This window comes from Giraffa tippelskirchi, chromosome Y, assembly GCF_054371585.1.
Source record: "Giraffa tippelskirchi isolate mGirTip1 chromosome Y, T2T-mGirTip1v1.2.pri, whole genome shotgun sequence".
In the NCBI taxonomy this organism is placed as follows: domain Eukaryota; kingdom Metazoa; phylum Chordata; class Mammalia; order Artiodactyla; family Giraffidae; genus Giraffa; species Giraffa tippelskirchi.
This window is the reverse complement of record NC_137290.1, coordinates 1,517,906-1,540,539: the sequence shown is the minus strand read 5'-3', so window position 1 is coordinate 1,540,539 and position 22,634 is coordinate 1,517,906. Positions and strand designations below refer to the sequence as shown.

The window sequence follows — 22,634 nt, the reverse complement described above, 5'->3', positions numbered from 1 at the left end:
TGGGTGACAGCACGTCTGAAGGTCCCCAAGAGACAGTCTGTGTGCTCAGTGGCTCAGTCGTGTCTGACTTTTTGTGACCCCCTGGGCTGTAGCCCGCCAGGCTCCTCTGTCCATGGGATTCTCCAGGCAAGAGCACTGGAGTGGGTTGCCATTTCCTCCTCCAGGGGATCTTCCTGACCCAGGGATCGAACCCACGTCTCCTGCATTGGCAGGTGGACCCCTTTACTGCTGAGCCACCAGGGAAGTTCTTTTCTCTCTGCATACGTCTACTTAAACTTTTGATTTTCTCCTGTTCATCTGGCTCATGTTAATTTAATTTAGACTTGCCGGAAGACCCTAGAAAGGTGTAGGGGAAACGTCTCCCCCCCCACCCCCAGTAATTGCAAGGGCTTCCCTGGTGGCTCACACAGTAAAGAATCCACCTGCAGTGTGGAACAAGTGATGTATCAAACACAAAAACACATGCAATCATTTTGTCATTTTTAAAGAGGTCTCACAACAGACTCATGGCTGTTTTTGCAAGCATTATTTGACCACCAATGTGTTCTTAAGGCTTTGATAAAATAGCAAGGTGCACATAGAAGAGAAAGAGGCTTTCCCGCCCCCCCCCCCCCCCGCCCCAGATATGATTATCTTCTTTTTCATTTCTCTCCCTCCATTTTAGATAAACAGGTTGATAATGCTTATGGGAAACAAACAAAAAATAGTCAAATCCACACGCATGTGGAAAACTTAAAAACAAAAGAATGCCTCCTGATGGCTTCACTGGTGGTCCAGGGGCTAAGACCCCATGCTCCCAATGCAAGAGGCCCAGGTTCCATCCTTGGTCATGCAGTTAGATCCCACATGCTGCAACTAAGACTTCGTTTGCACACAGCAACTAAAGATCCCCTGTGTTGCAACTAAGACCTGGCAGATCTAAGGCAGACCTTTCAATATATTAAAAATAATTTACTTATTTATTTATGAGCACAAAGGGCATTCCATAACAGGTACTCTTTGTAACTTGTTTTTTTTCTACGTGATGATATTTCATAGTTTTTTTCAATTTATCTCATAAATACCTGCCTGATCCTTTTTACCTGCTATATAATATTCTACCAAATATATCTATTATCATAGATTTATCAAATCTCCCATTGGTAAACATTTGTATTACTTCTTTTTATTACAATCCTATGCACCTGGGGGCTCAGATGGTAATGAACCTGCCTGCAATGCAGGAGATCTGGGTTTGATCCCTGGGTGTGGAAGATCCCCTGGAGGAGGAAATGGCAATCCACCTCAGTATCCTTGCCTGGAGAATCCCATGAACAGAAGAGCCTGGAGGGCTACAGTCCATGGGGTCACAAAGAGTCAGACACGACTGAACGACCAACACATTTCTGCTTTTCCTGCTTTCCCGGGTGTGTTGTAAACACACAGATAAATCTCTACCGATAAAATGAACCACATGTTTTACAACCTGGGGTCTGCGAGTCACATCAAAGATTCATCTTCTTAAGACTTGGGTTTGATCCGGAGCTCTGTAACTCAAGATTGCCCTTCAAGTTCTCTCAAAGCTGTAAAAATCTCTTCGAGGAACTAGAAGCCTAGAGTTTTATGAGCAGATATCAGCCACTTCCTTAAGCACGAGAAAGAAAAGATCATTGGCTGTGACTGTGTGTTTCCACAGGAGATGCCCGTCTATGGTTTTCCATTAATTTCTACTTCCTAGGTGGCAGCAGTGGTAAAGAACCCGCCTGCCAATGCAGGAGACATAAGAGATGAGGGTTTGACCCCTGGGTCAGGAAGATCCCCTGGAGGAGGAAATGGCAACCCACTCCAGTATTCTTGCCTGGAGAATCCCCATGGACAGAGGAGCCTGGCGAGGCTACAGTCCATGGGGTCGCAAAGAATCAGACACGACTGAAGCGACTTACCATGCACGTAATTGACAAACCAGCTGCGTTTGGAAAGACTATTGAATAATGATGTCCAACGATCTACCGCTGGATCCTTAGGTCAAACCATCATTTTAAAAACCCCACGGTAAACCAAATCAGCATGCACACAAAACATATGCTTGAATGTTCTGAGCAGGAAGCTTGTCTCTGCAAACGTCCCATCCGTAGAGAGCCCGCCTTCTGGGTGGCAATGCTGCAGGGTCAGCAGTTCCTGTGAAACACGATCACGGAGAGCTTTCTCAAGGTTTCCACGCAGCTACCCGGTGTTCAACTCTCAGATCGAAAACCAAGTCCGAGGTGGATGAGCCTGTTAGGGCAGAGTGAAGGAAGTGATGATGACAAAAACAAGCCACGTATGTCAAGGCATGTATATGAAATCTACAAAACGGTACAGATGAACCTAACTGCTGGGCAGGGACAGAGACGCAGGCATAAGGAGTGAATCTGTGGGCCCAACGGGAAAGGAGAGGGTGGATTGAATTGACGGAGGGGCACTGATATACATACATCACCACGTGTAAAACAGACAGCTAGCAGGAGCTGCTGCATAGACAGGGAGCTCAGCTCGGGGCTCTGTGATGACCCAGAGGGGTGGGTGGGCGGTGGAAGGGAGGCTCAAGAGGGAGGGGATATATGTAGACATATGGCTGATTCACGCTGCTGTACAGCAGACACCAACATAACAGTGTAAAGCAATTATCCTCCAATTAACAATTATTATATAAAACAAGGCCCCCTGTGAGAATATTAGGAAGGGCGAATACCTAGGGTGGGTGATCACCTAGCAGATGGATGAGTCTTTCAGTCTCCCTCTTTGATGAGCCCTCCACGGACCAAAAGAAGACACGCAGATGCCGACCGACGGGTACGTGAAAAGATGGTCAGCATGGCTCATGATCAGGGAAACGCAAATCAAAAACACAATGGGATAACACTTCCCACCTGTCAGAAGGGCTACTGTCAAGAAACCAAGAGATTATATGTGTGGCGGAAGAAGTGGAGACAAGATAGCTTTTTCTTTTTTCGGCCAGGAGGCATGTGGGATCTTAGTTCCTCCCCGACCAGGAATCAAACATGCACGCTCTTCATTGGAAGGCGAAGTCTTAACCACTGGACCCCCAGGAAAGTCCTCCCACCCCACCCTATTCTCTTTGAAGAAAGCTTTAAAGATGGTAAAGCAACTGCCTGCAATGCGGGAGACCCAGGTTCAATCCTGGGTCAGGAAGATCCCCTGGAGAAGGGAATGGCAACCCACTCCAGTACTCTTGCCTGGAAAATCCCATGGACGGAGGAGCCTGGTGGGCTACAGTCCATGGGGTCGCAAAGAGACAGACATGACTGAGCGACTTCACTTTCTTTCTTTCTTAAAGGCACAGTGTGTTCTTCCACGATTGATTTACTGACGGCATCCTCGGGCCGGACACTTCCAATCTCCGGAGGATGACAGCCTCAGAACTTGGACCGAGAGGAATAAGCTGCCGAGCGTCTCTGCAAACAGACGTGTCTGTTATTTTTACCACTGTGGCAGGAATATTGCATCACACTCTGATGTTGCAAAGCCTCCCCAGAGGTCAGAAGCAGCGAGACACAGGGGTGAACTGTCGGGGAAAAATGACCGGCCAGATGGCATGGAAAGGGATGGGAAGGACGTGTGTGTGTCCCTAATCCCCATGAAACTACTCAGATAACCACTGGTAACAATAAAGACTTGTGGTAGCCTTGATTGATCAATCTATCCAAATCAATCCTGACTATCTATCTGGCCATTCATCCATCATATCTACCTATCCACCTATCTCTAGTGATCCATCCGTCCATCCATCATACCTATCTATCCATTCATCCATCATATCTATCTATCCATCTACCTATCTAGTCATCCATCCATCCATCCATCATATTGATCTATCTGTTACTGTTAAGTCACCTCAGTCGTGTCCGACTCTGTGCGACCCCATAGACGGCAGCCCACCAGGCTCCCCCGCCCCTGGGATTCTCCAGGCAAGAACACTGAAGTGGGTTGCCATTTCCTTCTCCAGTGCATGAAAGTGAAAAGTGAAAGTGAAGTCGCTCAGTCGTGTCCAACTCTTAGCGACCCCATGCGCTGCAGCCTGCCAGGCTCCTCCGTCCATGGGATTTTCCAGGCAAGAGTACTGAAGTGGGTTGCCATTTCCTTCTCCAGTGCATGAAAGTGAAAAGTGAAAGTGAAGTCGCTCAGTCGTGTCCAACTCTTAGCGACCCCATGGGCTGCAGCCTGCCAGGCTCCTCCGTCCATGGGATGTTCCAGGCAAGAGGACTGGAGTGGGGTGCCATTGCCTTCTCTTGATCTATCTATCCATCGTTAATCCTGAATATCTACCTACCCATCTATCTAGTCATCCATTCATCATATCTATCATCAATCCTGCATATCTATCTACCCATCTATCTAGTAATCCATCTATCCATAATCTATCTAGCCATCCATCCACCCATCCATCATATTGACCTATCTATCTGTCATTTAATCCTGAATATCTATCTATCCATCTATCTATCTGGTCATCCATTCATCATATCTATCTGTCTATCTATCATCAATCCTGAATGTCTATCTGTCTAGCCATCCACCCATCTGTCTATCCATCTATCTATCATATTTACCTATCAGCAATCCTGAATATCTATCTACCCATCTATCTAGTAATCCATCCATCCATCATATCTATCTAGCCATTCCTCCAACCATCCAGCCATCATATTGATCTATCTATATTAATCCTATCTATCTAGCCATCCATATATCATATCTATCTATATATCCATTCATCCATCATATCTACCTATCCATCTACCTATCTAGTCATCCATCCATACATTATATCGATCTATCTATCCATCATTAATCCTGAATATCTATCTATCCATCTATCTATCTGGTCATCCATTCATCATATCTATCTATCTATCATCAATACTGAATGTCTATCTAGCCATCCATCCATCTATCTATCTATCTATCCTATTTACTTATCATCAGTCCTGAAAAATCTATCTACCCATCTAGCTAGTAATCCATCCATCCATCATATCTATCTAGCCATCCATCCACCCATCCATCCGTCATATCTATCTGTCTATCTATCATCAGTCCTGAATATCTATCTATCTAGCTAGCTAGCTATCCATCCATCCATCCATCACATCTCTCTATTCATCCATCTGTCTACAAAGTCTGACAAGACCCTTCCTAAGCCCTGGAGACAAGGCATGATTTTTGTTCAAGTGAAGGAGATTATCCTAGGATTTAACATCATACTTACATTATTTATAAATAATCTTTCTGGTTACTTCTGTCTTTACAGGACTTAGATGCAGACAAGCTCAAAAAAAAAAAAAAAAACCCGACAGAAGTAAATTTCTCTTTTTATATGTTTAAAAACATTCTAGATGTCAGTCTTTATGGATGGTGTAGCAACACCATGTTGATTGGATTCAAAGGTCAAAGGTTAGATACTAACCTCCTACCCCACCGCACCCATCCCAGCCCACCATGGCCCGTGGGTGGGCCATGAATCCATTAGCAATGAATATGAAACACTAGTTCTATTTCTTTCACGATGAGCTAACTGAGCTTTCAAAATAGCTCAGAGGCACAAAGCATAATCGAATCAATCTAATCAGAAAGGTTTTCAAACAAGTCAAGACTTATTTCCACTCTTTGCAGAGGAGCCGCCCCGTTTGCATAACTCAGCGTTTGGCGGTGCGCCGGTGGTGGAATCGGAGAGCTCGTGAACAGACTTTTGATAGCAAAAATCACAGTTCATGCTGGGAAACACATGGATATCACGAATGCACGTCGACACCTTTATTTTCTGCAAACATCTGAGAGGAAGAGTGTGGGATTGCTAGACAGGTGAGGTGGCTGGCTCCTGTTCATCTTGGCATCATCACGACACAGAGACCTACCTGGTTTCTACGTGTAGAAGCATGACCCCCTCCAGGGTGAAAACAGTCTCAGCTTTGTCATGCATCTAGATGCCGCAAGTGGTAAAGAACCGGCCTGCCAATGCAGGAGAGAGGAGTTAGATCCCTGGCTCAGAAAGATCCCCTGGAGAAGGAAATGGTGAGCCATTCCAGTATTCTTGCCGGGGGAATCCCATGGACAGAGGAGCCTGGCGGGCTACAGTCCATGAGGTCACAAAAAGTTGGACACGACTGAAGCAACTTCTCATCTATGCTTTTCCTTGGTTGCCTGTGGCTATTTCAATCTGATGTCCCTTTTGGCGATTCTGCACACATATTTGTCATCTGGATTTATTTCTCCCAACCCTTGATTATGGGCTTCCCAGGTGGCTCGGTGGTAAAGAACTGGCCTGCAGGAGATGAAGTTTCAATCCCTGGGTCGGGAAAATCCCCTGGAGGAGAAAATGGCAATCCACTCCGGTTGGCTGGCAGCCCATTCTTGCCTGGGAAATCCCATGGACAGAGCAGTCTGGTGTACCGTCCATGGGGTCGCAAAGGGTCAGGCACGACTTAGCAACTGAATGAACGAATAAAGGAGAAGGGGCCCCAGAGAACTGAATGGAAGGGCTTTGGAAGGAAGGAGAAACTGAGATTTCCATAAAAATTCACACATCCAGGACAGACCCAACACGTCCCCCCAGGTCCCCTCACAGATTTCTGAATCACCCTACTGTTTAATTTAGGCAGGATATGACAAGGCCCATAACGTTGTTGTGTTTTATTTGATGGCCTGAGGAGTGCTGGAGAAGACTCTTGAGAGCTCCTTGCATAGCAAGGAGTTCAAACCATATTGAAAAGCAGAGACATTACTTTGCCAACAAAGGTCCATCTAGTCAAGGCTATGGTTTTTCCAGTCGTCATGTATGGATGTGAGAGTTGGACTATAAAGAAAGCTGAGTGCTGAAGAATCAATGCTTTTGAACTGTGGTGTTGGAGAAGACTCTTGAGAGTCCCTTGGACTGCAAGGAGATCCAACCAGTCCATCCTAAAGGAAACCAGTCCTGAATATTTACTGGAAGGACTGATGTTGAAGCTGAAACTCCAATCCTTTGGCCACCTGATGCGGGGAACTGACTCACTGGAAAAGACCCTGATGCTGGGAAAGATTGAAGGTGGGAGGAGAAGGGGATGACAGAGGATGAGATGGTTGGATGGCATCACCGATCCAATGGACATGAGTTTGAGCAAGCTCCGGGAGATGGTGATGGACAGGGAGGCCTGGCGTGCTGCAGTCCATGGGGTTGCAAAGAATCAGACACAATTTAGTGACTGAACAACAATTTGATGGCCTGAAACTGCAGGGTAAAATCCACCTACAATGTCCAAGGGAGAGGAAAGAATTCTTCACAACGATGCTGAAAAGTGAAAGTGAAAGTCGTTCGGTCGCGACTATACAGTCCATGGAATTCTCCAGGCCAGAATACTGGAGTGGGTAGCCTTTCCCTTCTCCAAGGGAATCTTCCCAACCCAGGGATCGAACCCAGGTCTCCCTCATTGCAGGCGGATTCTTTACCAGCTGAGCTATCAGACCCAATTAAAACGCAAGACGTCTCCCGTGTGTGCCGAGGACTGGGCTGAACGTTTAGCTTATTCAGTTAATGCCCGTCTCCTCTGATTTCTCCAACTAGGAACTCTGTGTGCACGAGGCATTCGTCCAAAGTTATTTTGGTCTTCTGCGCAGGAAATCCAGTCAGGCAGAAGAGCAGAGACAGGGAAACGTGACCTGTGTACACAAGCAGCCTTAGTCTTACTTCCTAAATAAGATCACTCATGTAAGGAGACTTCCCTGATGGTCCATTGGTTAAGACTTCGCCTTCCAGTGCAAGGGATGCTGGTTCAATCCATGATTGCGGAACTAAGATCCTACGTGCCTCAGGGCAACCAAGCCTGTGAGTTGCAATGAAGACCCAATGCAGCCAAATCAATGATTAAAAGAAAAAGGATTGCTCGTGGAAGGGCGTTTATCTCACAGGACATCTCAGCGCACATTTTAATGTGTCTGAGAGCCTGTGGTTGGCTAGAAATAGAGTGGGTATCATTATTGTTGTTGTTTAGTCACTAAGTCGTCTCTGACTCTTTGCGACCCCATGGGCTGTAGCCTGCCAGGCTCCTCTGTCCATGGGATTCTCCCAGGCAAGAATACTAGAGTGGGTTGCCATGCTCCCCTCCAGCGGATCTTCCCGACCCAGGGATAGAACCCATGTCTCCTGCGTTGGCAGGTGGATTCTTTACCACTGAGACACCAAGGAAACCCAAATGTAAGGTCATTGGCCCTAAAAGTCAACAGCAGGCTCTGGGGTTTCCTTAAGCAAGGATGAAGAGGATGACAAATGGTTGTATTTCAGGGTTCTCCCACACTCACCTCCTGCCTGAACTTGGAACCTCTGAGCTACCCAGCACAACTCAGACGTTATGACCTCATTCAGGAGGATGCTGGAATAATTAAATGAGGTCATATCAATAGAACGCCCAACACACGGTGGCCTTTCAAGCATTGCTTTGATCAAAGAAAGAACCGTTTCCTTTCCAAGAAAAGAACGAGGGGTATTACTTTAAAAATTAAATATCAGCCATGTACCGTAGGATTCCAACTCAATGACATTCTGGGAAAGGCAGAACTATGGAGATAGTAAAAAGATCCGTGTTTGCCAGGGGTTACGGGGGGAAGAGGGAGGAAGAGGTGGACCACAGGGGAATTTGGGGCTCAATGAAAGTACTCTGATACTGTAGTGTCATTATGCAATGCTCCAGACCCATAGAATATACAGACATTTCACTTTATCTGTTTATATATCTCTTAGCACGCATGCACATCTATCATCTGTCTATCATCTTTTTCTCCAACCATCCCATCCATCCATGTTTCATCCATTGATCTGTTCAAATATATCTATCAAAATCATCTGTTTCAATAAATGCTGGAGAGGGTGTGGAGAAAAGGGAACCCTCTTACACTGTTGGTGGGAATGCAAACTAGTACAGCCACTATGGAGAACAGTGCGGAGATTCCTCAAAAAACTGGAAACAGAACTGCCATATGACCCAGCAATCCCACTGCAGGGCATACACACCGAGGAAACCAGAATTGAAAGAGACACGTGTACCCCAATGTTCATTGCAGCACTGTTTACAATAGCCAGGTAATGGAAGCAACCTAGATGTCCATCAGCACATGAATGGATAAGAAAGCTGTGGTACATATACACAATGGACTATTACTTGGCTATTAAAAAGGATGCATTTGAATCAGTTCTAATGAGGTGGATGAAACTGGAGCCTGTTATACAGAGTGAAGTAAGTCAGAAAGAAAAACACCAATACAGTATATTAATGCAAATATATGGAATTTAGAAAGATGGTAACGATGACCCTGTGAGACAGTGAAAGAGACACAGATGTAAAGAACAGACTTTTGGACTCTGTGGGAGAAGGCGAGGGTGGGATGATCTGAGAGAATAGCATTGAAACATGTATATTATCATATGTGAAAAAAATCGCCAGTCCAGGTTCGATGCATGAGACAGGCTGCTCAGGGCTGGTGCACTGGCATGACCCAGAGGGATGGGATGGGGAGGGAGGTGGGAGGGGGGTTCAGGATGGGGGACATATGTACACCCATGGCTGATCCATGCCAGTGTATGGCAAAAACCACCACAATATTGTAGTCATTAGCCTCCAATTAAAATAAATTAATTTAAAAAATCATCTGTTTATTGTATCTATCATCTATGAGCTATCTATTGTATTTATCCAACTGATCATCCATCCATCTTTTCTTGCATCCATCTATCTGTTCAAATTCATCTATCGTCTATCTATGCATCTATCTATACATCTATTATGCGTCTATCTGCGTCAGTCTATGTGTCTGTGTATCTATCTGTCATCTATCTATGTGTCTATCTACATGTATCCATCTACCCATCTGTCTCTTTGTCTGTCTATCATCCATCTCTCCAGTCTCTGTGCTTGTCCATTCAGCTGTTATAACTAAATGCCACAGACAGAGCGGCTTGCAGACTACAGAGATTTATTTTTAGAATTCCGGAGCCCAGAAGTCCAAAATCCAGGATCGAGGACGCTTCCAGTCTGACGAGGGCTCTCTTCCTGGTTCACAGCCAAGCCCTGCTTGCCGTGACCCCCGATGGTGGGAGAGAGACAGAACTCTCTGGGGTCTCTTGCAGAAGAGACTAATCTGGGGCACGAGGCCTCCACGGCCATAGACTAGTCACCTCCTAAATGATCAGCTTCCTGATACCATTACCTTGAAGGTTAGGATTTCCAGACGTGAATTCGTGGGAGGGAGGTGGGAGGTACAATTACTGAGAACACAGCAGGACCTCATTTACCCATCTCCGTCTCATCTATCTATCTACCCATCATGTATCTATTTTCTATCTATCTATGTCTCTCTCCCCTATGTCTCTCTCATCTATTTCTGTCCCTCTAGGCATTGATCCACCCTTCCATCCCTCTTATCTATCAATTTATCCGTCCTAACCATCTATCATATCTATCAATCATCTATCTACCTACCTATCCATCTATCTGTCCATCCATCTATGTCGCCTGTCTTTTTATCTATTCATCTGCCCATTCTTCCATTCCACTTATGTATCCTATCTATCATTTAGATCTATCTATCTTTCTCTCATCTATGTATCTGCATGTTTTCTCCATTTTTCCAAGCGAGCACACAGACATAAACACATGAAATTGAAGAGCCACCACATTTCCAAACAGAGGTGTGCTGTGTAGGATGACTTGGCAAAGAGTTCACATTTCTTTCCCTTCGGGAAGTGATCAGGGCACTTCAGCATGGGAGCCGGCAAAGCTGTCATTCCATTTGCACTCAATAAACAATTCCATGTAACTCTGCAAAAAGAAAAAAGAAAAAATAGCCAGTGAGACGAGATTTCATGTACAGTGTCACAAGATCTGGGATATGCATTAACTGGAGGCAATGATGACCACAACATTTGTCTGCTATAAATAAATTTTGCCACAGATCTTTTTTTTTGTTTTCTTAAATCTAACTGTAGTTTCATCATCAATTTTTAAAATGACTCTCTCCTGCCTTGGGTAAGGCTCAGGGACACCTTACAGTTTATGGTATACCCACCTGTCTGGAGTTTTCCCAACATTTTAACAATTTCTGTTAATATTTCAACTCTACAGTGGATGATTAGAGAACTAAAGAGTTTAAGTCTCTGAGTTGATCCTGCTTTTTTTTTTTTTTTTTTTAGAAAGGCTACTTGGGCTTGCACTGTTTGAAGTGGAAGAATTTTTTTTTTTCATGGGAGTGGCATTTCCACATGGCCTTTGAAATACTGTTGTGATCCATGACATGAGAGATAATATACACATCCTCAAAAAATGGAAGTTGGATGTATACCAAGCATTTGCAGACGCAGAAATGCATGGTGATCAAGAAGGTTTATTTGATTTTACCAAGAACCTGCCTGGACAGGCACATTCCTTTATACGCAGAATGCCTTGTGGATGTGTAAAGCATGGGTCCCCGAGTGTCTTCTGTGCTGTAATATTTCATACATCAATCAGATGAACCCAAGATATAACAGGAGTTTCCCAGAGCCATTTCAGACACAGCTCCCACTAAGATGACACTTTTATATATCCAGCCAGCCTTTTCCTGCCAATATCAAATGGTTCACTCCACAGTTTAGAATTCTTTCCTTTACAAAAAAAAAAATGCACTTTGCTCTCTTTTATCTCTGAACCAAAAAGGTTTGCTTTTAATGAAAGGAAATCTTGAAAATTACTCTCCGTTGTCCCAGCCCTGTTCCACCCAGTGACATTTTCCATTGAAGTAGATGTCTACGTGGCATTCTGCTGTCTCTCTCTCTCTCTCTCAGAAATTATATTTCTTTTGCTGCTTCTGAAGTATGAAAGATGTCTGCTGAGTTGGAAGTAAGTAGTGAGATTTTTCAACAACTTTAAACATGCCCCTCCTGGTGGCTCAGATGGTAAAGAATCTGCCTGCAACGCAAGAGACCTGGGTTTGATCCCTGGGTCCGGAAGATCCCCTGGAGAAGGGAATGGCAACCCACTCCAGTATTCTTGCCTGGAGAATCCCATGGGCAGAGGAGCCTGGCGGGCTACAGTCCACGGGGTCACTAAGAATTGGACATGACTGAGTGACTAACACTTTACTTAACACGTTGAGACTCAAATCAAACCTGTAACAGTCAATCCTTGTTGCTTGTTGCTAAGATTCATGAAGCAAATCTAGGGAATTTTTATTTTGCTAAAATACCAAGTGGTCTGTCAGGAATAACAGTTAATTATTGCTCCCTCTTCAACCTTTAAAAACACACAGAAACCACGCTTAATCCACCGGATGCCAGGCAAATACCTAGTATGGAAATTGGAGCAGTTTCAATCAGTTCAGTTCAGTTCAGTTGCTCAGTCGTGTGCAACCCCATGGACGGCAGCACGCCAGGCCTCCCTGTCCATCACCAATTCCCGGAGCTTGCTCAAACTCATGTCCATCGAGTCAGTGATGCCATCCAACCGCCTCATCCTCTGTCATCCCCTTCTCCTCCTGCCTTTAATCTTTCCCAGCATCAGGGTCTTTTTAATAAATCAGCTCTTCGCATGAGGTGGCCAAAGTATTGGAATTTCAGCTTCAGTATCAGTCCTTCCAATGAATATTCAGGGCTGATTTCTTCAGGATGGACTGGTTGGATCTCCTTGCAGTCCAAGGGACTCTCAAGAGTCTTATCCAGCACTGTAGTTCAAAAGCATCCATTCTTTGGTGCTCAGTTTTCTTTATAGTCCAGCTCTCACATCCATATGTGACTACTGGAAAAACCACAGCTTTGACTAGACAGACCTTTGCTGGCAAAGTAATGTCTCTGCTTTCTAAAACGCTGTCTAAGTTGGTCATAGCTTTTCTTCCAAAGGTTTCAATGGTGACTGCTACAAAATAAGTCCAGGTTTTAAGCCCAGAAATTTTGAGAGTAACTTTATTTTGAAGAAAAAGATTTTGGCAGATGGAATGAAGGAAAGGATTTTGAAATGAGGTCTTCTGGATGAAGGTGGCCCTAAATCCAATGACAGTGTCCTTATAAGACACAGAAGAGGGGAGACACGGACACAGAGGAGAAGCCACGTGGAGACGGAGGCGGAGACGGGAGGGAGGCGGCCACCAGCCCAGAGACGGACGCCCGGAGCCCCCAGCAGCCGGAAGAGGCGAGGAGGACGCCATGACCTCAGATGTCTGTTCTCTAGGACCAGGGGCGGGAGTGAGGGAAGATGAGCGCCCGTTGTTTTAAGCCCGCAGTTCGTGGTCCTTCGATGCAACGGCCACAGGAAACTCATCATAAGGACCCTTTGTTGCAACTCCTTCCTTCTAAGACCTTAGCGACTCCTGTCCATGTCCTTGGTCCCTGGGTGCAGAAACCACTCTTGCAGAAGCTTTGTGGCTGTTTTGAAGTGAGACTTTGTGGGTCTCGTCTTCCTCTGCAACACGGTACTGGCTCTCAAGCAACTTAATCTTGCTTTCCTGACATAACCTGGGGAGAGTGACGGGGGAAGGGGCAACATAGGTAGAGGGCATTTAGAGGAACAAACGGCTGCGTAAACAATCAATAAGCTACAAGGATATATTGTCCAGCACAGGGACCATAGCCTACACTTTATAATAACTATAAATGGAGTATAATCTATAAAGAGGTTGAATCACTACGCTGTTCACCTGAAACTAACATAATATGGTAAATCAGCCATGTTTCAATTTTTTAAAAAGGTACAAACTTCCAGTTACTGGATACATAAGTACTAAGGATGTGATGTACAACATGATACATATAATGAACACTGCTGTACTTATGAAAGTTTAAGAAAATAAATTCTAAGAGTTCTCATCACAAGGAAAACTATATTTTTTTCACGTAATTTATCCGTGATATGACTGAGGTTCACTAAAGTTATTGTGATAATCTTTTCATAAAATATGTAATGGAACAAAAGCTATGACAAACCTAGACGGGGTATTAAAGAGCAGAGACATCACTTTGCTGACAAAGGTCCGTATAGTCAAAGCTATGGTTTTTCCAACAGTCATGTGAGAGTTGGACCATCAAGAAGCTGAGTGCCGAACAACTGATGCTTTTGAACTGGGGTGCTGGAGAAGATTCTTGAGAGTTCCCTGAATAGCAAGGAGATCGAGCCAGTCAGTCCTAAAGAAAACCAGTCCTGAATATTCATTGGAAGGATAGACACTGATGCTGAAGCTCCAATACTTCGACCACCCGATGCAAAGAACTGACTCCTTAGAAAAGACCCTGATGCTGGCAAAGATTGAAGGCGGGAGGAGAAGTGGACGACAGAGGATGAGATGGTTGCATGGCATCACTGACTCGATGGACATGAGTTTGAGCCAGCTCCCGGAGTTGGTGATGGATAGGGAAGCCTGGAGTGCTACAGTCCATGGGGTTGCAAAGAGTTGGACGTGACTGAGCTAATGAATGACAACAAGGACATATGTAAATCATTACACTGTGTACCTTAGACATATACAGTGCTACATGCAAATTATAGCTCAATAAAACTGGAAAGAAAAAAGTGATAAGCAGTGAGGTCTATAGAAACAGCCCCGTCAACCACTTTCGTGAACTTCCCTCAAGTCATAAAATCAGTCGGAGACACAGCCAGGACTGGCGTTCACAGTCCCCCAGGGTCCAGTTACCCGTGTGTTACAGGACACAATGGCAGCCTTTGACTTAATATTCAGAAAAGAAATATGGTCCAGATTATACTAACCACCTCTCCAAGCCAGAAGTTTCGTACATGTCACCCCAAGGAAATGCCCTGTGAAAGGACAACCCCCAGATCTGGGAGCTATTTCTCTGCAGCTTGCTGGTTGACCACAGCCTTCATCTGATCAAATTACTTTCCTGCAGCAGCCCCATAAAATACTGAGGGGAGAATTAGCTCCTAACTCAGCCTTGATGTGATTTCCATTACAATCCTTTATCAACAGACCAAAAGCTCAAAGAAGACCCTTCCTGAGAATATAGCTTCTTTGTCAAAGATGGCCCAGAACAAAGAAGAAGGGAAAATATTAAAGACCCTTCATGAAACTATGATGTCTTTCTCAGAGATGGTTTGGAACAAGGAAGAAAGGAAAATATTGAAAATATTAGAGACCCTTTGTAAGAGTGAAATTTGCTGAAATCAAGTCCTCGGAAGACGGGAGCCAATCTGAACTATCACAGGACATATTTATATTTTATACTTTCATAGTTTCTCTCAATCACTACTTTGGCATGGAGAAATTAGCAGCTGATGAAGATGATGCTTGCTGTCATACTTCTGTTTTCCTGTTATATTTCAAGTTTTAGGTCAGGTTACAGATAACAGAAGTCAATACACAGTCAGAAGAGTAAAACAAAAAAATTCCTAAAATATGCACTGTATTACCATGTTTCTCTTTCCTTTATTTGTCAGTAATAGAGATCGGTACACACTCAGGTCAAACCGGCGACTGAGCCATAATTCTGCCTTATTTTTTGCCAGAAGGCTTGATTCTGGGGCTGAGAACTCAGAAGCAACACATCCCATCCCACCAAAGTTATTACAGTGTGAGGGGCATCTGCACACTATTCTTTAACACGCACAAAGCACATGGAAGTGAATTTCTTGATTCAAATCCTTCAAAATTGGAGATGAAACCTTGAAAAGAGCGTCTGTGCCTTGGGAATTCCTCTTTTCAGAATGAAGTTTAAATTTACTTTTCATGATCAGCTGTGTGACCCCACAAAGCCTGCTGTGGTTCTGGATTCTGTGTCACGATCCATAAAGAGAAAGAAAAAAGGAAACTTGCCCCACTTTTAGGAAAAAGAAAGAAATGCATACGTTTAAAATCTTGTTCCTTCCAGGGTTTTTAAATCAGTCATGTTCCCAGCAATATGCGTGTGCCCCCTAGTGGTACATTCCTCTAGGATTATTATATATAAGATACACAGAGGGTGAGGTGGTTGGATGGCATCATCGACTCAATGGACATGTATTTAAGCAAACTCTGGGAGATACTGAAGCACAGGGAGGCCTGGCATGCTGCAGTCCATGAGGTCGCAAAGAGTCGGACACAACTTAGTGACTGAACAATGAATGAAGATATATATAATGTTATTATATGTAATAAAGGTATCTGTTGCCCAATGAGTCAGACTATGGGTTATTGGGGACGGGGAAAAAAGCATTTTTTTACAAGTATGTAGATATTTTTAAGAGAAGTTTTTGGTTCACAACAATATTGAGAGGAAGGTAGAGAGATTTCTCATATCCTATTTGACTCATTTATGCATAGCTTCCCTCAGTGTCAACATTAAAGAAAAATGGTCATAGGGACTTCCGTGGAGATCCAGTGGTTAAGACTCTGGGCTTCCACTTCAGGTGGGGCAGGTTCAATCCCTGGTCGAGGAATTAAGATCCCACGTGTTACACAGTGTGGCCAAAATAAATGTTTGGCACTATATATACATGGCGGTGTTTAAGCGGTCAAGAATCCACCTGCAAATGCAGGAGATGCAGGATACTCGGGTTCAATCCCTGGGTCGGGAAGATCCTCTGGAGGAGGAAATGGCACCCCACCCCAGCAATCTTGCTTGGAAAACCCCATGGACAGAGGAGCGTGGCGGGCTACAGTCAATAGGATCCCAAAAGTCAGAAACAACTTAGCGACTGAATATGCACGCACGAACTACAAGTACAGACAGAATTTCATCATTTACACCTTCACTTTGGTAAAACGGTTAGTCATCCAGATTAGAGTGCTTTGACAAATGGCAAAGATTTCTATCAGTTTAACATGTGATATACCTTCCACTTAAAATTTTTTAAATTTGTATTGGAGCAGACTTGATTTACAATGTTATCATAGCTTCACTGAGACTGTTAGTTGCTCAGTTGTGTCCAACTCTGGGACTGAAATCCACCGGGCTCCTCTGTCTGCGGGATTCTCCAGGCAGGAACACTGGAGTGGGTTGCCAATCCCTTCTCCGGGAGATTTTCCCCACCCAGGGACTGAACCCAGGTCTCCCACAATGCAAGCAGATGAACAAACAGGTTCTTCCGGGTGTACACTGAACTGAATGTATACATTTCTCTTTTAGATTCTTTTTCTTATATAGCATTACAAAGAATTGAGTAGAGTTCCCTGTGCAATAGAGTATGTCTTAAGTCGCTTCTGTCGAGTGTGACTCATTGCGCCCCATGGACATTAGTGGCTAGTCTGTCCTGTCCATGGGATTCTCTAGGCAAGAATACTGGAGACGACTGTCTTTCCATTCTCCAGAAATTCTTCCTGACCAAGGAATTGACTTGGTCAACTCCTGACGTGGTCTTCCTGACTCATTTGAAGACCCAGATGCTGGGAAGGACTGAAGACGGGAGAAGGGGACGACAGAAGATGAGATGGTTGGATGGCATCACTGACTCTGTGAACATGAGTTTGAGTAAATTCTGGGAGTCGGCGATGGACAGGGAGGCCTGGCATGCTGCAGTCTGTGGGGTCACAAAGAGTCGGACACGAATGAGCGACTGAACTGAGCTGAAGGAACTGAACAAAGGTCTCCAGCATCGCAAGCAGATTGTTCACAGTATGAGCCATTAGGGAAGCCCAAAAAGCATTAGTTGCTAAGACGGGTCCGATTTTGACTAAGAACCCCCTAGTTTCTGTCATATTTCTCTCTGAAAGCCCTACTTTCTCTCGGATTTGACTCAAAACCCCTACTTAACGTCAGATTTCATCTTAGAACCCTTTAGTTCTGGTGAGATTTTTACCTCACGACCCTCTGGTTTCGGTGAGATTTGCCTCAGGTCCATCTACTATCAGTCAGTTTTTGCCTCAGGAGCCCCTAGTTTCTGTGAGATTTTGCATCAGAACTGCAAGGATTCTGTCAGATTTTGTCTCAGGAGCAAAAGGTTTATGAAACATATAACTCAGGATGCCCTAGTTACTGTCAGATTTAGGCTCAGGAACTCACGTTTGTGTCAGGTTTACCTCAGGAGGTGTTAGTTTTCATCATATTTTGCTTCAGAAAGACTGTCTTTCCATAAGACTTTACCTCAGAAGTGTCTTCTTTCTGTCAGATTTTACCTCAGAAAGACTGTCTTTCTCTCAGATTTTACCTCAGGAGATCCTTCTTTCTGTCAGATTTTGCCTCCAAACCTTCTGGTTTCTGTCATATTTTTTCCTCAGAGCCCCCTGGTTTCTGTCACATTTTGCCTCAGAACCCCCTGGTTTTGCCCAGATGTTGCCTCAGAGATCTCTACTTTCTGTAAGATTTTACCTTTTAATTTAAACTTTGTTTAAAAAGCATAATAAATTTCACGTCTATAAGAATTTAAGGTGAAAGCACTTGGAGAAAATTCTCTGGAGCTGGTACACTGTTAAATAGAAAATTAAACAGTAAAAAAGATCCTATTCAAAATTTATGACTATGTTAGAACACACTCTGATTCCTTTTTTTTTTGTTTTTAACATGGATGAGATTGCATTTCACATTACACTCAGTTTATTGCAATGAATATGTTTAGAAACACTGGTAAAACAGTTTTATCTGTAAATATCTGTATTTATTATATGATGCATCATTAAAGGAAATCAGCTGTGAATATTCATTGGAAGGACTGATGCTAGCTCAAGCTCCAATACTTTGGCCACCTGATGGGAAGAGTCAACTCACTGGAAAAAACCCTGATGCTGGGATATATTGAGGGCAGGAGGAGAAGGAGGCTGTTGAAGATGAGATGGTTAGATAGCATCACAGACTCTTTGGACACAAGTTAGAGCAAGTTCTGGGAGATGGTGAGGGACAGGGAAGCCTGGTGTGCTTTAGTCCACGGGGATCACCAAGAGTCAGACATGATTGAGTGACTGAACAGCAACAATGCCCTAAAAGCCAAAGATTTACCTATTCTTCCAATAGGATGAAGAAAAACCAAGGAAAACAGACAAGACTTTGCTATCTGATGCTATCATATACCCAGTGTGTTTTGAAAAGAAATGTAACTTAAATACTCTTTTCCCATAACATTTATATAATCTCATGCAATTACTTAAATATGACAAAAATCACTTTCCTCATGTGGAAACAGAGCTGAGAATACTTGCCTCCTCTAAGTTTTGTGAAGTGTTTTAAAAACACATATCCACACTCATAGCTTTCCTATAGCTGTGTGTCTTCTCTTCCTCTTTTGAGAATTTTCATAGTCTCCTTATGCAAAACAAGAACAAGAAACTTGCCAAACTAAGCTCGGATATAAAAGCAGTGTCTCTGGGTTTAGGATCTGTATGTAGACATTTCTAACAACACTGTGAAAGTAAAAACAGTGACATCAAAAGGGCTGCTTCTAATCATTTTTTGTGAAAGGTATCATCTAGATGCTTGTGGCTCTGCAGAAGTTCCTCTCGGCCTGTCTTCTTCCTTGAACAAGGACACAATCATACAAAAAAACAAAAGGTAAAATGAACGCTCCATAGTTTCACGGGTATACGGATCTGCTTCTGTTTCACCATGCTCCTGGATATGACTTGAGGAAAGATCTAAAATCTGAGGATTTTAAAGAAAAAATGACAGAGGGCATTGTGTTTGATCCCCAGTGGAATGAATGAGCCAGCTGAGAGCTTTGTGGTAACAGCGTGTTGCTGGTTGGTAACAAGCAGCCCCTCTCTGTTCACCACACTGCAGACACAATGTCATCTGCCCTGTCGCAGCCACAGAAGGGGAAGGTCCCACAGCAGGGCTGCAGCCACGGTTTCCAAAGGGTGTTGAACATGGAGAGCTGCTGAGGGACTGGCGTGAGGGTCCCACGGTGCTGTCTTATGGCCGCTTCGATCTTCTTAACCACAGAGTCAAACAAGGCTTCATTGTCAGGGTTGAGAGGTCTCGACTCAGAAGGGTCTCTCGAGATGTCGAAGAGCAGAGGAGGGTCGTGGTAGGTGACATCGCCCGAACACGGGCAGACTCCACTCCCGTAGCAGGCACCCGCTCCCTCCGGGGAGAACTTGGGCGTCACATAATGCACCTTCCACACGGTTGCACCTGGAAGACAGAGCCCCACTGGGATGCTGTCTTTGTTATCATTTTACGTTTTTTTTTTCATTAAAAATCAATAGCTAGTGGGAAGCTGCTATATATATATAGCACAGGGAGCTCACCTCGGGGCTCTGTGATGACCTAAGGAAGGAGGAAGGCTTAAGAGGGAGGAGACATATGTAAACATACGGTTGATTCACTTGTTGTACAGCAGAAACTAACATAAAATTACAAAGCAATTACACTCCAATAAAATTATATATATATTTATAGCAAATGCTTTTGCTAGCAACTGAAAATCTTCTGCACACAATTACACCGCAGGGTGGTATTTCTTTGACTGTAAGAACGATGCACAATTTCACGGGCAACTTGAAGACTTTTTATCTCACCCTGAGAGCCTTGGGAGACAATAGTTATGACCTGAACAGCTGCTTTCATCACAGAAATGATAATTCAAACTAACTCAGTTAGACTCGGCATGGGCAAATGCAAAACTTTCTAAGGCTAAATACCACTTGCAGATCTTAAATTGGCAAAGGTCATTTGGCAAGATTAGTCCTTCCTTATTCTTTCTTCTTTCCTTCTCCTTTTCTTTCTCTCTCTCTCTTACTTCCTTCCTTTTTTCCTCCCTCCCTCCTTCCCTCCTCTTTCTCTGCCTTCCCTTCCTCTTTCTTTTTCTTCTTTTCTATCATCTGTGTATCCAACTCTCTATTCTATCATGCTGCTGCTAAGTCGCTTCAGTCGTGTCCGACTCTGTGCGACCCCATAGACGGCAGCCCACCAGGCTCCGCCGTCCCTGGGATTCTCCAGGCAAGAACACTGGAGTGGGTGCCATTTCCTTCTCCAATGCACGAAAGTGAAAAGTGAAAGTGAAGTCGCTCAGTCGTATCTGACTCTTAGCGACCCCGTGGACTGCAGCCCACCAGGCTCCTCCGTCCATGGGATTGTCCAGACAAAAGAGTACTGGAGTGGGGTGCATTCTATGATACATCTACATATCTACCGATTTGTCATCTATCTCCTCTCCCTCTCTCACTTCCTCTTGCCTCACTCCCTATTTTCTCTTCTTTCTTTCTCTCTCTCTTTCTGTCTTTCATATCACTGCTTAGCAATTCCATTTCCAGAGGTCAGTTTCAAACAGAAAACATAACCACACCCCAATCTCTGATCAACCAGACTTCTACGGAAGTCCTCTGCTAGGCTCTTGTGGAAAAGCTATGCTTTTCTAATTAAATTAGACTAAATCCCCTGGCTGAATCCTTCACCTCTTTTGCTATTCTCTCTACTTCCTGGGTGAAGCGTAAATGTGATGCCTGGAGGAACAGCAGCTATTTTGCAGCCATGGGGTCAGAAGCATGAGAATGGAAGCTGACATGACAGAAGTGGTTTAATGGGAACAGAAAAAACCACCACAGGTCTGTGATAGCGGCCTTGAACACTGTATCAGCCCTCTGCTCCCGATTTCTAGAATCCTTATTAAGAAAAAATGAATCAAATTCTATTTGTTTAACCCTCGCTGGTTAAATTTGGGAGGCTTTTATTCCTCAGGGGCAAGAGGGTGTTTTCTCTTGTTCCTTACCACTGAACTAACTCTAACTGATACATAATCTAAAAGGAAGAGATTTTTCTTTGTTTTTATTTTACATGGAAGACTCATCCACAGTGATACAAACAACAGATCACACCATGAAGGATGGCTCATACGTGCGAACATCGATGTCTTTTCAGCAAATCGCCAAATCCGGTCAAAAATCTGGAATGTCTCCGAAAGAGCTCTTTTTTACAGATGTGAGGAAATCGATGCCGTTTGTCCATTTATATTTGTTTGCATGAATTTACCAGAGTAAACGTGGAACTCAGGCAATGACTCGGAAGGTGGCAGTTCGTGACTGATGTCTGGGTTAGACCGAGGACATTAGCTTTTGTCGCTAATTATCTCAGTGTCCTCTGTTACGGAAACTCATATTCTCTCTGTCTCTGCCTGTCCTTCTTCTTCCCTTTGTCATAATTATGCACAAGAGCTTAGGGACACGCATGCACAGACATTCCTCTAAAATCCTACTGTGACTTCTACCATAACGAACAGCTGTTTTTAGGTCACTTCCTGCAGGATGCGGAACAATCGTGACAGGGGCTATTCACTGCACAGAGTGTGCCCTCCCCCAGGAGACAAAAGAGAGAGGGAGGTATCCTTGCTGCGTCCCCACGTGTCGGTCACCCTCATACTCACAGTCCTTCTGATACCACCTGGCCGTGTGCAGGGAGACCCCGCAGTAGTGGAAGAGGAACTCGTGGTCCGAGCGGGAGACCCTGCCTTCCAAGAGCGGCATGAGGTTCCGGCCGTCAATCACTCTGGGGAGAGAAGGGGAAACGCGGAGAGCGGTGAGGGAGGCGTGGTCGAGTCTCACGTTTTAGGACTGACGAGGAGGTGCAAGAGCGAAGCAAGGGGAAGAACAAGAAAAAGAAGCGAAAGGCGGAAGACCAGGGGTAGGAAGGGGAGGCGGGAGGGGGAGGAGCGGACAAGGACAAGGAAAAACCCACTGAAAACTCAGCACTCGTTTTCACTTATTTCACAATTAATAAAGACGAAGAAGTACACATTACACATTTT

General features: G+C 44.3%; 1 protein-coding gene across 4 annotated transcripts in view; it reads right to left on the bottom strand.

The window, feature by feature from the left end:
- Positions 1–9,643: 9,643 nt before the first annotated feature.
- Positions 9,644–22,634, bottom strand: part of LOC145537836 (arylsulfatase H) — a 55,283-nt gene continuing 42,292 nt past the window's right edge. For 2 of the 4 annotated variants that reach the window (XM_081568746.1, XM_081568748.1), the window contains exons 10-11: positions 22,254–22,375; positions 18,536–20,026 (exon numbers count right to left, since the gene is read on the bottom strand). In XM_081568746.1, coding sequence (XP_081424872.1) covers positions 19,659–20,026; positions 22,254–22,375 — 490 coding nt within the window. In that variant the 3' untranslated portion in view covers positions 18,536–19,658. Of the gene's footprint in view, positions 10,827–18,535; positions 20,027–22,241; positions 22,376–22,634 lie in introns of those variants that run through there. The other 2 variants (XR_014076447.1, XM_081568747.1) reach the window with 2 other exon arrangements.